This window comes from Ursus americanus, chromosome 30 (genome assembly GCF_024610735.1).
Source record: "Ursus americanus isolate L20-20 chromosome 30, mUrsAme1.1.p, whole genome shotgun sequence".
NCBI classification, from domain to species: Eukaryota; Metazoa; Chordata; class Mammalia; order Carnivora; family Ursidae; genus Ursus; species Ursus americanus.
In genome coordinates, this window is record NC_142156.1 from 2,124,280 (window position 1) to 2,142,275 (window position 17,996).

At 45.8% G+C, this 17,996-nt stretch overlaps 1 protein-coding gene across 1 annotated transcript in view; it reads left to right on the plus strand.

Moving 5' to 3' along the window:
• MYO18B (myosin XVIIIB) overlaps positions 1-17,996 on the plus strand; it is a gene marked incomplete at its 5' end in the record, with an annotated part of 232,250 nt that overhangs the window by 204,468 nt on the left and 9,786 nt on the right. The window contains 2 exons of the mRNA XM_045791207.2: positions 1,636-1,677; positions 3,023-3,160. Of these exons, the coding sequence (XP_045647163.2) occupies positions 1,636-1,677; positions 3,023-3,160 (180 nt within the window). The remainder of the gene's footprint in view (positions 1-1,635; positions 1,678-3,022; positions 3,161-17,996) is intronic.

Consider the following 17,996-nt stretch of genomic DNA (forward strand, 5'->3'; position numbering starts at 1 on the left):
CAATTTTTAACTTTTTAAGGGACCTCCACACTGTTTTCCAGAGTGGCTGTACCAACCTGCATTCCCACCAACAGTGTAGGAGGCACTATTGTCCTATGGCGGGGCTTTTTAAAAAATTGGCGCTATAGCAAATTGTTACAACTTCAGTGCCTTAAACCAACACAGATTATATTTTCTTAGAGATCTGTCGATTAGAAGCCCAGCGAGGGTCTCCCCGGCCTAATCAAGGTGTCAGTGGGCTGTATTCCTTCTGGAGACTCTAGGAGAGAATGCATTTCCTTCTGTCTTCCTATTGGTAGAGGATACTAACACACCTTGGCTTGCGATACTCCCATCCTCAGAGGCGGCTGCGGGGACCTAAGGACCTTGGGATTGAGGATTAGGACCTTGACATCTCTGGGGTTCATTATTCTTCCTTTCCTAGGGTCATTCACAAAAGCTGCTTTTGTGACACTGCAGAGGTCACAGCAAACTTTTCTTAGAAAGGCTAGGTAGTGTGTCAGGCTTTGGGGGCCCTGTGATCTTTCTCGCAACTGCTCTGCGACCGTAGAACAGAAGCGATCGTGGGCAAAATGGAAATGAGTCAGTGCGACTGTGTTTTAATACAAGTTTATTTATAAAAAACATTTGTAGGTTGGATTTGGCCCATGGCTGAAGTTCACTGAATTCAAAAAGCATTGTCAGAGAGAACTTCTGGTCTGGCCTGAGCCCTGGGGCCAAAGGGATGGATAAGACGTGTTCTTGATTCATGAGGGGCTCTTGCGGTCCTGGTGGGGACAGACAGGTGTGAATAGAAACCCCGAGACTGACCGGCCCTTAAGGGTAGGGACCAAGGAGCCGCAGGTACACCCCTCGGAGAAGTGACCACATTTTCTAAGGAAGGAATTCCCTTGATTCCACACAAAGAATAAAGCTGGGAGGCCCTGGCCTGTGAACCCAGGATTCAAATGAGATCTTAGGCGTCTGAGGTCGTGGCTTGTCTGTCTACACCCGCACACTGGGCAACCACCTTCTGGTTAAGAGGATGAGATAAATAGCTCTTACAAACCTGAGATTCAATGCTGTGTGACCTTGAACGAGGGTGCCAGTTTCCTTGTTCACTAAATGGACCTACGAGGGATGGTTAGATGGGATCGCGTGGAAAGCATATTTGTTGAATGAAGGGATTCTCCCTCCAGAATAGCTACTATGGTAATTAGTCTCGGAGTTTCCCAGAATGCCCTGGAAAGCTGGCCTCCTGCCCTCTTGTCTGATTCGCTAACACTCACAACGAACATAAAACAAGCGCACTGTAATGACACTGTTAATAATAGCAGTACCAGTTGTCCTAAAGCAAGAGCAGTGATAATGGTTGTTCCCTTTTAAGCAGCACTATTTATTTGTCAAGAACCATGCCGAGATCTTGATAGGGGTTATCTCGCTTCCCAGGAAGCGTCTGCTCCACCACTCAGCCCCATTCGTAACCACATTTTACAAAGGAGCACGGGAGGGTCGGAGAAGGCGAGTGATTGCCTGAGCTCACACAGCAGCGAAGGTTGGAAGTGGGACTCAAACCCAAGTTGGTCTGACACCGAAGACCACGTTCTTCTCCTGGCAGCCCAAGGATGACAGGCTCTTTCTTGTGTCTCCTTCTAGCGTCCAGACAGCGGTGGACTGCAGCAGTGGCAAAAAAGAGATGTAAGTTAACCCCAAGGAGAACACTGAGCGGTTGACATTGAAGCCAAGAATGAGCCCTTGGCTCTCTGGGTCCAGTCTGCAGAGGGAACGTCCACGCCCACTTGGAGAAATACTAGCAATGCCCATGATCGCTCGGACTCCAAGGTCATAACACATGGCACTGGGGACATGTTATTGAACAGAGCAACTTCTTTTAGACAGAAAGAAGCCCATGACTTATCATGCCACTGTCCCCTCAAATGCCTTCAGTCGTCCCCTATTGCCTCAGAATAGACTTTTTCGACTGATATTTGAGCCCCACACACATCTGACCGTTATTTTCCTCTCTACCCGGAACTCCTCCTTTCCAAATCATCCATACCCTCCCCTTTTCCAACCTCCATACTTATGTGTATGCTGCTTCTTCCAGCTCAGATTCCTTTGTCCGGGCCCTATATGATCAAGCCCCAATCTTTAGACAAGTTATGATTCAACTATCTTTACTTAATGCCTTCCCTTATGACTCCAAGAAGCAAGTCAATGCTTCTTCCTTATTCTCCTACTTTCTGTCCCTCTCTATGGCATTGCTACTTTTCTCCTTTATTTTGTGGTTATGGAGTCTTGAGGACAGGGTCAATGTTGGGTTCGTGTGTATAGCTCCTTCCCATGGTGCCCACCATGGAGTATTCTATAAACAAGCAAATGAATTTATAGAGAGACACAAATATAGATAGATATAGATACAGATATTGATATAGATATCAATATCAATATAAATACCAATAGATATAGTTGAGTGAGTATATAAACCAGAAAATGAAATAATCATTGAGTACCCACATCTATGACAGGCCCACACAAGGCCTAATTTCAGGATTAGGGGACATAAAAGTAAAGTCTTTGTCTACAAAGACATTCTGGTTAAGGCAGGCAGAGAGTTAAGACCTTCACTCTTGACATATTCCACGGACATACCATTGGGTATAAAATTCAGTGCCAAATTTTACTCTAAAATCAGGGTTGCCTCAACATCTGTATTAGCGTATTTACCTCCCCAAAGAAGAGCAGTGGTTAGTAGCATGGGCACTGGAATCAGAGAGCCCAGGGTTTGCCCCCAACTTCATCACTGACTAAGTGGGTGACCTTGGCACGAACCAAGATGGCCGCCTCAAATCCCATTACTCTCATCTATATAATGGGGACAGCACTGGCTCCCATCTCTCAGGGATGGTGCTGTGAGCACTGACTGAAGTTATACATGTACAACACTTAGCATACTCCTGGCTTATGCTTAGGGGCGAATATCTAGTTATTACTGTTACTGTGGTTGTCATTGTGCTGACAGCATCCTGTCTTCCGGTTCTAGAGATAACATCTCCGTCCTCAGCTCCCAGCCAGAGGGCAGTCTGCAGTCCTGGCTGAGTTGTAGTCTGTCCCTGGCCACAGACACCATGAGGACCCCCTCTCGACAGTCAGCCAGCAGCAGCCACCTCCTCAGCTCCAGGTAAGAGTACGTCCCTGCTGCCTCTGGATGGCCGACGGCTTGGCGAATCTCATACTTTGAAGGTTGTGGTTCACATCTTCCGTTTTCTCCAGCCAAGGCCAGGACAAGCATGGCCTTGGACAGTGTGAGCTATGACCCTGCCACTTCTTAGCTGAGCGACTTTAGGCAGGTCGGTTATCTTCTCCGAGCCTTCATTTCCTCATGCGTGCAATAGGAAACACAATTCTGTTTACTGCTCCAAGGATTTAATGCAGCCCTCCCTAAAGCATGGTTTTCCAGATGATTTTTAAATAGCATGTGGTGAACATTTTTTAAATAACTGTGGATTTATTATAGTTGCCTTCTATCTCAAGCAAGACCTACTTGTCTTCCATTTATAGACAGTTCTGGATTTAAATTTTTCTTTGGTAAACATATTCACTTAAGCATGTCTGTATTTGGGGTTTTTTTTTAATGGAGAATCAGTATCGAGACAGTGAGGCTGGATGATTTCTCCCTCAGAGATTTTAGCTTTGTTCTGAATGTCAAGGTTTTCTATTTTCTGCACTATGGAGGGAGAAGGATTCAGTTACGGCCTGAGACGAAACTCTTGCAAATCTGTAGGATTGCCAACAATAGGTTTCTCTGACAACCGGGCCTTGGGAGCCACTCTTGCTTTAGGAGTTAAATCCACCTTCGCTCTTGTTTTTCAGCCAGCTTCGTTCCTCTCAGCTCATTTGGTTTTCCTTTTCAAGGGCGGCCCTCTTGTAATTAGGAGCTAATGGCCATAAATCAGAAATTATGGATTAAGCAGATGCGTAATTAAGATGAAATGCACACTGCTTTTGTGATAACAGAGGAACCAATGTGATAAACTAGAAAAGTCCCAGACTCAAAGAACAAATGCAGACAACCCCTTCCTGACTTGAAATGTGCTTGCTCTGAAGGAGGTGGGGGGGTGCATCTCTTCAAAAAGAAGGGGGTGGAAGTTCACGCTAACCTTTTGGGCATATTCAGCAAATGGCAAATGTCTGACGCATGCCTGCAGATAATCTTAGGCTGCAACATTTGACGTCGAAAATATCAAAGAGAGGCTCCAAGAGTGGGGATGCATCTGGGAAGTTAATTAAAGCAAGATAATCTGATTACTGCTCTTAATTAAACACAAAGGCCTGTCTGGAGAAAGAGCCACCTCTTCTGTGAACCCCAGAGGATGAGGAATTTTTCTCTCCCGATAAATACGTACCCCTTTTTTCCCCCATCAGCCGGGGTAGAAGGCAGCAGAAACAGCACTGGCGGGGGCCACAGCAGGATGGGAATGCTCATTAACATAATATCTGAGTTTTGTAATTAACAACTGTACAGGCATACCTTGCTGTATCGTGTTCACGGTTTTGCACCATCAGATAGCACGTATCTTACCAATTGGAGGTTTGTCAAGCAAGTTGATCGATCGGTGTCATTTATCCAACAGCATTTGCTCTGTGTCTCTGTGTTGCATTTTGGTAATTCTTGCAATATTTCAAACTTTCTCCTTTCTATTATATTTGTTATGGTGATCAGTGATCTTTGATATTACTATCATAATTATTCTGGGGCACCATTGGTAACACATCCATATAAGATGGTGAACTTAATCAGTAAATGTTGCGTGTGTTCTGATTGCTCCGTTGACCAGCCGTTCCCCCGTCTCTCTCCTTCTCCTTGAGCCTCCCTGTTCCCTGAGACATAACAATATTGAAATGAGGCCCATTCGTAACCTTACAGTGACCTCTAAGTGTCCAAGGGAATGGAAAAGTCACACATCTCTCAGTTTTAATCAAAAGCTAGGCATGATTCAACGTAATGAGGAAGGCACGTCAAAAGTTCCGAGGGGCTAAAAGCTGGGCCTCTTGTGCCAAACACTTAGGCATATGGTGGACACAAAGGAAGAGATCTCGAAGGAAATGACAAGTGCTACTTGGTGAACACACGAATGCTAAGGAAAGAAAACAGCCTTCTTGCGGATCTGGAGAGAGTGTGCGTGGTCTGGATGGAAGCTCAAACCTAGCACAACAGTCCCTGAAGCCAGAGCTGAGTCCAGAGCAAGGCCCTAACTCTCTTCCATTCTGTGAAGGCTGAGAGAGGGGAGGCGACTGCAGAAGGAACATCTGAAGCTAGCCAAGGTTGGCTCACGAGGTTTAAGGAAAGAAGCCATCTCCGTCACACAGAAGTACAAGGTGAGGCAGCAGGTGCTCACGCAGAAGTGGCACCAGGTTCTCCAGAAGAGCCAGCCAAGCTCATCCATGAAGGTGGCTGCACTCAACAACAGATTTTCAGTGTCGACGTAAGAGCCTGCTATCGGAGAACTTTCATAGCTGCAGAGGAGAAGTCAGTGCCTGGCTTCCAGGCTGCAAAGGACAGGCTGACTCTCTTGTGAGGGGCTAATGCAGCTGGTGTCTCTGAGCGGAAGCCAGCGCTCACTTACCATTCTGAAAATCCTAGGGCCCCGAAGCATGACGCTAAATCAACTCTGCCCGTGCTCCGTACACACAACGACAAAGCCCGATGACAGCACAGTTTACTGAATATCTGTTTACAACACAGTTGACTGAATATCTGAGGCCCACAGTTGAGACCTGCTGCTCAGAAAAAAGAAAGATGCCTTTCAGAATATCACTGCTCGGGGCGCCTGGGTGGCACAGCGGTTAAGCGTCTGCCTTCGGCTCAGGGCGTGATCCCAGCGTTATGGGATCGAGCCCCACATCAGGCTCCTCCGCTATGAGCCTGCTTCTTCCTCTCCCACTTCCCCTGCTTGTGTACTCTCTCTCGCTGGCTGTCTCTCTCTCTGTCGAATAAATAAATAAAATCTTTAAAAATAAAAAGAATATCACTGCTCATTGGCCGTGCACCTGGTCACCCGAGAGCTCGGACAGAGTGGAGATGTAGGAGATGAATGTTGTTTTCATGCCTGCGAACACAACATCCATTCCATAGCCCGTGAACCAAGAAGTCATTTCAACTTTCGGCCTTATTATTTAAGAAATCCGTCTGAAAGGCTAGAGCTGCCGTAGATAGTGTGTCCTCTGATGGGTCTGGGCAAAGTAAACTGGAAACCTTCTGGAAAGTGTTCACCATTCTAGATAGCATTAATATTCCTGATTCATGGGAAAGGATAAAACAGCATTGTTAACAGAGCGTGGAAGAGGTTGATTCCAACCTTCACGGAAGACTTGGAGAGGGGTTCAAGACTTCAGTGGAGGAAGTAGCTGCAGATGGGGTGGGAACAGCAAGAGAACTAGAAGTAGACGTGGAGCCTGAAGATGGGACTGAATTGCTAGAAATTCGTGATAAAACTTGAACCGATGCGGAATTGCTTCTCGTGGATGAGCAAAGGAGGCGGTGTCTGGAGATGGAAGTTTCCTCCTGGTGAGGACAGCTGTGATGACTGTTGACACGACGACAGAGCATTCAGAACGTCCCACACACTTAGTCAATAAAGCAGCAGCAGGGCTCAAGACGACAGACTCCAATCTTGAAAGAAGTTCTGCTGTGGGTAAAATGCTATCCGACGCCATCATCGCCTGCTACAGAGAAGTCGTTTGTGAAAGGGAGAGTCCATTGACGTGGCAAACGTTGTGTTGTCTTATTTTAAGAAACTGACGTAGCCTCCCTAACCTTCAGTGACCACCCCCTGATCGGTCAGCAGCCATCAGCATGGAGGCGAGACCCTCCACTGGCAAAAAGAGGTTGACTCGCTGAGAGCTCAGACAATGGTTAGCATTACTAGCAATAAAGTATTTTTTAAGAAAGGTATGTACTTAATTATGCTTTTTAAAGACAATGCTATTGCCCATTTAATAGACTACAGTATAGTGCAGCCATAACTTTAATGTGCAGCTGGAAAGCTGAGAAATGAATTTGATTTGCTTTGTTGAGATGCTTTATCGCAGTGGTCTGGAACCGAACCCGAAAATCTCCAAGGCATGCCTGTGGGAGCGTGCGTGATAAGGATCCTTAGCCCTTCGGTTACGTCCTAAGTTGTTCGTCACCCCTTTCAATGGGAGACAGGAGGCTGCAGGGATTTGGGTACGTGGGCTGAGCTCACAGCCCGTGAATTCCAACCCTCCATTTGCTCCCTTGCAACAGTGAGATTTGGAGCGAGATTTCTTAACTTCTCGTCTGTGTTTCTTTGTGAACAAATCTGGGTTGATGTCAGGTTAATGAGATGACACAAATGTGTCTTCATTCAGAGCCCCTGGCACCTAGAAGGAGCTCAAGAAAATTAGCTTTATTAGTGTTGGTATCTACTTGGTACCCAGAGAAACCCCAGGAGACAGACATGGTCCCATGCGATGGAACAGGAATCCGAGGCCCACAACTGATTCAAGCACAGACGGCCTAACCCTGTTCTTAGAGCCATGCCTCAAGCAGAGTCTGTCCTCGGCATCCCCAGACAGCCCTACCCGGAGCCTAGCCCCGCTTTCCTTCTCCCCTTCCAAGTCCTCGGGCTTGGCCCAGCACAGCTCAGAGCAGGGGTGCCTGCACCAAGGACAGTGATGGGGCCAGGCGGCAAGGAGGGACCATAAACTCCTTTTCTAGTTTCTTTAGGTCTACATCCCTGGGGCTGCATACAGTTGGTGCTCAATAAATGTTTGTTGAGGGGGCGCCCGGGTGGCTCAGTCAGTTAAGCGTGTGACTAGATTTTGGCTCAGGTCATGATCTCATGGTCGTGAGATCAAGCCCTGCACTGGGTTCCTGGGTGTGGAGCCTGCTTGAGATTCTCTCCCTCCTTCTCCCTCTGCGCCAACCCCCCCAACTCACACACGCACAATCTCTCTCTCAAAAAAAAATAAATAAATAAAATAAATAGTAAATGATTGTTGAGTGAATAACTAACCATAACATCAAGGCTGGAGCAGACATATTAACCCTACTTGGTCCTATCTCAGCCCGGACTGTGACTCACAGAGGGTCGGTAACTGATCGACGTCCCATAGCAGATAAGTAATAGAGCCAGTCTTCAGATTTGAATTCAGATTCAAATCCCTCCAAAGCCTGTATTTGTATTTCCTACACTACCATGGTTCTCTGACATTTATCGGGGGGGGCGGTGCAGATCACTTACCTGCAAAAATTACTGGCAACAACCGCTCTTTTTTTTTTTTTAAGATTTTTTATTTATTTATTTGACAGAGATAGAGACAGCCAGCGAGAGAGGGAACACAAGCAGGGGGAGTGGGAGAGGAAGAAGCAGGCTCACAGAGGAGGAGCCTGACGTGGGGCTCGAACCCGGAACGCCAGGATCACGCCCTGAGCCGAAGGCAGACGCTTTAACCGCTGTGCCACCCAGGCGCCCCAACAACCGCTCTTAATATTAAAACTGCATAAGGGTTATCATTCAACACTCAGCATCGAACCAAAAAATGCCTACTGAGTGTCAGATCCCATGGCAGTAAGCCCTGAAATTTCTGAGCACTGTCCTTGGAACACGTTTGCAATGTAAAGAGTCGAGAACTTCTGAGTTAGAAGGAACCTCTGGGATTATCTGACCCACTTTGCTCCTTATGCAGATGGGGAATGTAGAGGTCTGGGGAGGGAAGTATCTTACCCAAATTTATAGTAAAGTCCAGGCTTAGGGCTCAGGTGCCTTCCAGCTCTTTCTAACTGCACAAGTAATCTATGAATTCTTCCTCCCTTCAAGAACTTAAAATATAACAGAAAAGGCTAAAATCCTCTTTTTTTGTAGAGAGAGAGAGAGAGAGTACACAAGTGTGCAAGAAACGGGTGGAGAAGGGGGAGGGGCAGAGAGAGAGAGAAGAAGAGAGAATTTAAAGCAGACTCCATGCCCAGCACAGAGCCTGACATGGGGCTCGATCTCATGACCCTGAGATCATGACCTGAGCCAAAATCAAGAACCCAGGCGGCCCAAAGCTAAAATCCTCTTAACCACACCCCCAATCGCAGCTCCCTTCCCAAAGGTATCCACCACCTTCAGTTCAGGGCACCCCCTTCCACATCTTTCTCCGTGGATTTTTAAACATGTATGTACCTGTAACAAATATAGAACATATTTGTGGGCTTTTAAAAGATGTAAATGATACGACGCTCCATGATGTACCCTACGCACTACAAAAATTCTTACTACGTGCTTCTTTCCCTCTACAATATATTTCGGCGATCTTTCCTTACTGGCCTAGGTCGGTCTCATTTTTTTCAAGTCCCGCAAAAGATCTTCACATCATGAGGTTTATTTCATTAAAGTCTTCTTTCCCTTTCAGCTGTTTTCCAGGTATTTGCTCCGAGCCTGTAAGCCTTTAAAACACACACACACACACACACACACACACACACACACACACTCACGCACGTGGGCAAATGACTTGGCGGGTCCAAGGGCGTTTGCGTTAAACTTGACTGGATGCTACCAGATCGTCCTTTCTGCTAGGAGATTAGACAGTAGGAGAGGATGACACACCTATATCCCCAGCCCCGTGCTACCTGGCACCTCGTAGGCCTCAATAAATGAGTCTCTTGGACATTCCGAATTTGACTGAGAAGGAAGGTCACTTTAAAAACAGAAGAGAGAGAGAAAGCAGTCTTCTGCCAAAAAAATAAATAAATAAAAGCATTCCCTGCATTATTTATAAGAGGCCGTCAACCCAAGAGAAATACACCTAAAGCCTTATGATTTACAGTCCAGGAACCATGCAGCTGCCGCTGATAAATGCAAGAGCTTCTGGAGATGGGGACACTAAATTACCTTCGCGGCCCCCAGAGAGGAAGTTTATGGGCTTGGCGGTGGCAGTCGCACTTGGCTTGGGAATCTCTCTTAACCTCTGGCTGCAGGTGGAGTCAGGGCCGTCCGGGGACGGGGACGCGCACCTCGGCCCCCGCCGTGTGCCTGGCCTCTCCTGCCTCTGCCCTTCCTGGCCCGGTGTGAAAGTGGGGGGCCTCTCCCCACTTCCTTCTTGTCTTCACCGTACATCAGTCTTCCCCTACTTCACTGTAGACCCTCCTCCTCACCTTGCAGCCGCCCCCCCCCCAAGGTCTCCGTTTTCCTCCCCTTTGGAGCCAGCCTTCTCCAAAGTGGGGCTCCACACCCACCGTCTGTACTCACACTCCTCCCATTCCTGCCACCCAGAGCCTGGCCCCCACCACTTGTTGAAACGTTCTTCACCATGTCAGCGGCTTCCGAAGGGACAAATCGGGGGACGTTCTCCAGTCTTGATCTTTCTCTGGACTTCTCCCCCGCGTTGGCAAACCCATCGAACACTTCTCTGTTCACTCAGCCTCGTAGACGTTTCTGCTCCTTGGAGCTCCTCAGACCTCTCTTTTCTGGTCTTTTCCTTCCCACCACTACCCCCCAAATGCGGGGGTCAGGTGTCACCGGGTGCTGCCCTCACCTGGCTGCTTTGCTCTCTACCTGATCCCCAATGATCCTCTTGTGATTTTTAACTCCCCTACTGCAAGTGGGCCGCCCCCAAATGGAGACCTCCAGCTCTTAGGTTCTCGCAGGTTTTTAATGAAGATAGTGTATCTAATTGTCTGCCCTGAGAAGACAGCCAACTGCGTGTCTCTCCAGTGTCTTAACTCAGCATATCCAGGAGGAAGTTCCTGCCTCCCTATCCATTCTGTGTTATCAGTATCATTTGGTGGTTCCGTCATTCATAAAGCCGCCCAAACCGGGTCTTCTCAGACTAGCATCCCCTCTCTTTCATCCTCATAATCAACAGATTCCCACATCTTATTTATTCTCCCCCCCAACACCCTTAGCTCTCTCTGCTTCTCTCCATCCTCACCGCCAACACCCATAAGTCAGGCTACCGTCATTTCTGTCTTCCATGCTGACAAAGAGCTTCCAATACCGTCCTCCCTTGGTCTGTCCTCTACACTTCAGCCAGGATGATCCCTTTAAAAAGAAAGTCTGGCTGCAGTGGCTTCCCGTCTCCTCCCGCGAGTCAGCAAATTCCTGCCTACAGGCCAAATCTGGCTCTTGACCTGTTTTTGTAAATTAAGTTTTATTGGAAACCAGCCACGCTCACGTTTTTGGTTTTGATTTTACATACTGTTTATGATTGTCTCTGCATTGTGAAGGCAGACCTGAGTAGTTGCCACAGAGACCAGATGGCCTCTAGGCCACAAATAATTGCCGTGTGCCCTTTACAGGAAAACTTTGGTGATCTCTGCCCTCCAGGATAGAACAGGATGGAATTCTAGCACCTTCGTAGGCTTACAGTGCTCTGCGTGATCGGGCTTTTGCCTGCCTTTCTGGTCTCATTCCCTCCATCCAGGGATTCAAAAATGATCATGGGGATTTGATCCCCCCAGCAACCTCTCTGCCCTACTCTTCTCTACATTGGCTTTTTTCTGAGGTAGCAAGATGGCGCCCGAGATCTTCCAGCTCATGCCTGGACCGCTCAGAGTCCAAAAGTAAAGAGGGCTTCAATCTTCTAAACAGTTGCACAAAAATCCTGAGCTTGACTTTCACTGGCCCAAAGGGAGTCACATGTCTGTTCCGAACCAAACAGAATGGATAAGGGGATTGAAGGAGTCTCTTACCCTAGGCTCAAGTTGGTGTTCTCACCTGGTTCTGGGAGATGGAATTATTCCTGCCCAAACCACAGCAACACTGCGGGAGGAAGGGTTTCCCCAAAGGATAAGGGGTGCCTTACTCAAAGCAGAATAATGGTGAGTAGATAAAAATCAAATAAGCAAAGCAAATGTTTTCCACCAAGGGGAAGGTTGAATTATGGGAGTGGACAAAATTATGCATACAGAGTCTAGGGATGGGAGGGTAGAGAAGGGAAAGGAGAAGACAGTAAGAAAAGAGAAAACGTATTCAACTGTTTGAGGTCCCACTGAGTAGCCTTGGGAAGCCCAAAGAAAATTGCGTGTGTGTCCTGGTCAGAGACTTTATTTATCCCTCAATTTCAATGACCAATCTATCATCACATAATTAGTGATGCTGTCGTTTGAATTTATTACCAAACATGGCTCTCCACTGTTGCTATTGGACTTGTACCATATTGCAGTGTGAGCATGGAGATTATTGTATAAATTATTCTCACTCACATAATCATCGTGATTTTAATTACTGTGTAATCTTCGCTAATTACTGTTGTATGTATCATTTGCTTTGGTGCCGATTTAACACAACCGCTGTTCGTTTGGCTAAACGATGACATTACAACTTTTCCTTTTTCTGGGGGAAAATTTGCTTTCCGTAAACATTTGCAGCCCCATACTCTCGGCTTGCCGTTCTTGGTTTAAAAAAGAACAAGATTTAGACACCAACTTCCTTTCACCCCCGTTGATTTTTACGTGGGACGAGGCTGGCTTGAATTCGTAAAAAGGTCTAAATTACAGGGTATTGTTTTTAAAATAAAGTTGTATTCTTTTCAAGGAAGGGCAATTAGTCTACCACGGAAGTGAAGGCAAGGATGGGTCACATGAGGCCTGCTTAAATGCTTAGATAAGATGCGTTTGTAATTAGTTCATTAATTATGTAAATGTGAATGGATGGTACTTAGTGCTAGAAACGGGTCGTTCTCCAAGTAGGTTAAGCATTCACCGCTAATCTTATTTCAACAGTGCATTTATTTACTGGTCTCTGCATTCTTAGACCGGGAGCTCAGGACCATTTTAATCCTGAAGATACTTAACGAACAGGGCTCTCATGAATATGGTTTTATGTCTTCCTGGGACGCAGGGCTGCTATTCGGTTTTATCAGTCTTAGGGAAGACTAGTGGAAACTGAAAGCATGGAAATGTCAATACAAACACATTTACCACGGACCCCAGGCCTGAGCAAGTGGAACCGGAAGCCCGGCTCTGTCCAGGATTCAGCCTGGGAGCCAACGTGACTCTTGGACAGGTTTCCATGGGAAGGAGGGCTGTTTTCTACCTAAAACTCCAGGTGTTGGATGCTGTCTGCGGCTCTCTCGGGAGTTTTGAGGCTCACCCAATTTAGCTGCAAGTTTGTGTAAAAAGCATTTGGATTAAACGTTGATGGTTCAGAACATTCTTTTAGAATCTGTGGCTCTCTGGGGCGCCTGGGTGGCGCAGTCGTTAAGCGTCTGCCTTCGGCTCAGGGCGTGATCCCGGCGTTCTGGGATAGAGCCCCACATCAGGCTCCTCCGCTATGAGCCTGCTTCTTCCTCTCCCACTCCCCCTGCTGTGTTCCCTCTCTCGCTGGCTGTCTCTATCTCTGCCGAATAAATAAATAAAATCTTTAAAAAAAATGCTTTAGAATCTGTGGCTCTCTGAGCTCTATTTTTGGTGAAGTAGACCTATCATTGAAACACACATCCAGGGGCGCCTGGGTGGCACAGCGGTTAAGCGTCTGCCTTTGGCTCAGGGCGTGATCCCAGCGTTCTGGGATCGAGCCCCACGTCAGGCTCCTCCGCTGGGAGCCTGCTTCTTCCTCTCCCACTCCCCCTGCTTGTGTTCCCTCTCTCGCTGGCTGTCTCTATCTCTGTCAAATAAATAAATACAATCTTAAAAAAAAAAAAAAGCAAAAGAAACACGCATCCAGGAAAGTACATCATTATGAAATTTTCAAAAGTTGGTCCTACCTATGTAATTACTACCAAAAGCAAAACCAGATCATCGCAGGTGCCCCTAAAACCTTCTTGATCCTGTTCAAGTCATGACCTCTTCCTTTCTCAAAGGTAACCACCACCCTGACTTCTAACACTATGAATTAGATATGACTGGGGTTTTTTGTTTGTTTGTTTTAGTTCTATATAAGAGAAAGTATCCAGTAGTACTCTTTGGCATCTGGCTTCTTTCTTTTATGTGGGTTTTTTGTTAAAGATTTATTTATTATATTTTAGAGAGAGAAAGCCTGAGAAGGAGGGGCAGAGGGAGAGGGAGAGAGATTCCCAAGCAGACTCCGAGCTGAACTCGGAGCAGGACACAAGGCTGAAGTCATGACCTGAGCTGAAACCGAGAGTCAGATGCTTAACCGACTGCACCACCCAGGCACCCCTTTTAATATTATGTTTACAAGCTTCATTCACATTGTTGCATGTAGGGGACATTCCCTTGTTTTCTTTGCTCCATAGTCCATAACTGTGGTTCTCAGCTGGGGGCAATTTTGCTCCCCCCTCTCTGCCAGGAGATAGTTGATCATGTCTGGAGACATTTTTGGTCATCATAACAGAGACAGGTGCTACTGTAGAAGACCAGGGTGCTGCTAAACATCGTACGATGCACAGGACTGACCGCACAGAATTATCTGGTCCAAAATGTCAATTACGCCACCACTGAGAAAACCTGGTCTCTAATGCTCCATTGTAGGAATATATTATAATGATTTATTCATTCGGTTAATAATAAACATTTTAGATTGTTTCTATTTTTTAAAAAAGATTTGTTTATTTGAGAGAGAGAAAGAGAGAGAGAGCAGGGGAGTGGGGGCAGGGGCAGAGGGAGAGGATCTTGCTCTGCATTTTTGCTTACACTTGGTTTTGTCATTTTTTAAAAAATGTTAACTATTTTGCTGGATATTGGTAGGGTCACATTTTTGGTTTTAACTTGCACGTTCCTGATAAAGAAACCTTTTCGTGCGCTTATATGTCCATTGGGATATCCTTTTTGATTCAATGTCTGATCCAGTCTTTTGCCCATTATGTTTTTTCTTCTGGGTTGTCTCTTTTTTTTATTATTAATTTGCATAATTTGCAGGAATCCTTAATATAGTCTAGATATAAGTCTTCTTGAGTATGTGGAGTCACTCCATTTGATCGAATGCCTTTTTCACTCTTATGGTTTATTCTGAGAAGTTCTTAATTTTAATGTAACTGAACTTACACTATTTTTCCTTTATGGTTGGTGCTTTTTCTATTCCACTGAAGATTTATTTGCCTACTCCCAAATTAGGAAAACATCCCCCTATGTTTTCTTACAAACACTGTATTGATTTAACTTTTATATCCAGATAAACAATTCATCAGGAATTCGTATTTATGGTGTGAGGTAGGGGTTAAGATTCATTGGCATATGACTATCAAACTAGCCTTGTGTATGTATTTTAAAATAAGTCATATTTTTCACGTTTACCACCATTATCATCTTCTATGAAATCAAGTGATTTTATATATATTCTAGACCCTGTTCTATTTCATTTTCCTGCTTGTCCATCTTTGAGCTGATTTAACATTGCCTTAATTAATGTAGCTTTGTATGTAAGTCTTGATATCCGAATGTGTGTGTTCCTTGGTTTAGTTCTTCTTCCTCAAGATCAGCAAATGACTCCAGAGGAAAGATGCTATGGTGCTGGGCTCACCTCAACATACTTCCCTCTTTTCAAAATTTGACCCTTCAAGCCCTGGCTGCTTTGGTGCCTTCCAATGCCTGTAAATTTAAAGTTAGCTTTTTAGTTTTTCTACGTGGAGATTTTCTCTGGAAAATCTAGTCTATCCGAAAAAGCTAATCTATCATAGCCAGAAATTGAATGCTGAGCTAGACTTTTTACTCCCTTTGCTAAGTAAACATTTCTTCCTTATTTCCCATGCCTAAGAGGATACGAAGGCTCACTCAAATTTCCTTCCAGTCGTAACTTGATGAATCTACTTTCCCTTTTAAACTTCAAGTTCTGTACTTCAGGGGCTATTGATCTCTGTATCGATGGCATCTGGGATCGTGGATTCAGTAAATGACTCTGGATAGATGTAAGGAGGGGTGGCTGGCTGGATGGATGGATGGATAATTTCCACTCACTGAAAACTGCATTTTCATGAGGAACTGGGTGCTTTTATGACTAAGTCTGAGATTTTTTTTATGGTTATTTTCATTGCACCACGTTCCACTGAAGCAATGTCTGTGAAAAGTGAAGAAATGCATTGAAAATTTATTTAAATATGTTGAACCCAAGTTGAATCTCCAATCCAATTAGAGATTTTTAATCCCTTTACGTATCCAGTTTGTTCTTTCACAACATTGTGGAAATATGTATCAAAAGGTAAAGAAGTATAGGAGCGCCTGGGTGGCTCAGTCAGTTAAACATCTGACCCTTGATTTCAGCTCAGGTCATGATCTCAGGGCTGTGAGATCGAGCCCCATGTCGGGCCCTGTGTTCAGGGCAGAGTCTGCTTGAGATTCTCTCTCTTTCTCTCTCTGTCCCTCCCCCCTTCTCTCTCTAAAAAAGAAAAAAGAAAAGAAGAAGAAGGTAAAGAGTATACAATCAGTACTTTCACTGTCTAATCAGAGTATGACCTGAGATATTCTCTTTCCCTCGCTCTTGTTCCAGGTGTAGAATGGGGTGTTCAGGCCAGCTGGAATTTCAGCTCCCTTTCCATTCTGATATTCTGGAAGTTGATGGAATTCTGTAGCAATGAAACCAGGCTTTTGGCTTGGGTTTAGACATGAGGCATTCACTCCAGATTGTGTGCCAGAATTTGGCTTGAAATCTATTGTTTTTAAGCTCGGAGACGTGGGATTGGCTGACTGAGAAGCAGGGCTGCTGGGGTCTGAATGAACCAGCCAGAGGAGTCAGATGGAGCCCTTTTGTTCATTCTTTCTATGTTTCCACACCCCTCCCCCGCCGCTCCATTCCTTCATTCCTTCCATCCCGTAAACTTTCCTTCTAGATACCGGGGATTCATAGAAGAACTGTCCGATCTAGTTCGTAACAGTCTTGTTGTAGGTTACAAATAAGTCAACAAGCAATTGCAGTAAACAGTGGTGGGAGAGTCCAGGGGCTGTGGAAGCCAAAGGAGACACCTCACCCAGCCTGGGAGGTGGGGGAAGGCTTTCTGGAGGAGGCTACAGTTGGGCCCGTAAGTTGAAACAGCATGACAGTTTTCCTTAAAATAGTTTCCCATCTTTCTCCTAAGAAGAAGGACATCTCTTAACTACCATAGCACTCGCGCACCGAAGAAAATCAACACACCCATAAGATCATCCAAGGTCCCAACATCCGTATTACCCCCAATATCCTAAAATCGTCTGTGTCACTGTATACTCTTAAGGATATTTGCTGCATTTGGTTGTTTTGTTTCTTGAATTTCTCTCTTTAAATAAAAGATAGTAGAGTTTATGGGGGGGAGTTTTTAGAAGGATTACAGAAAAATTAAGCAGACAGTACCTATATAGCCCCTCTCTTCCCACACACAGTTTTCTCTCTTTTATTCACATCTTTGGTTAGCCTTTATTCCCTCTGAAACTAGAATGGTCCCCTCACCTCCCCCTCATCGCACTGAAATGTGTGTGTGTGTGTGTGTGTGTGTGTGTGTGTGTGTGTGTGTGTTAATAGAGTTCAGGGGTGGTTCCGGTGGTCAACTGCATTTAAAAACTGTGGGTCCTAGTACCAAGTACTTAGAACCCAGTAGAATATATGGGTGAGGCCAAGGAAAAATCTAGAACTTTCTGATGCACAGAAGGTAGGCAGACAGGCATCTACTGAGGGAGGGTCACTGGATTGCTTTTGCCCAAGTGTCAAAGACTCAGCACCCACTTAAGATCAGGGTGAACAGCAAGGAAGACTTGGGAGGTATCTTGTCCCGTAGAAACCAATATATGATCAAGAATATATTTACAGAGTCTGTTTCCTGACTCAAGTCTTTGACCTTCCGGCCAGGAGTAACCAGGCTCGCCGCGGTCGAGCATGCTTCTTCGGTTATCCCATCCCATGGCTTCCTCCTTGCTTCGAGTCTTCCAGCTGTATGGCCTTGCTCAGCCTTGGTGTCCTTGCCTGTGTGATTTAGGTTATCAGCCCTTGCTTGCCAAGGGTTTAGATATTGAATAAGCTCATAACTGGCAGGGGAGAGGGAGGGATGGGGATCTCCTCCCGGTGCTTCCTGACATCCCTGCCCAAACCCTACCCCCCTTCCAAAAGCCTCACTCAACCCCACCAACGTCCTCCAGAAAGGCC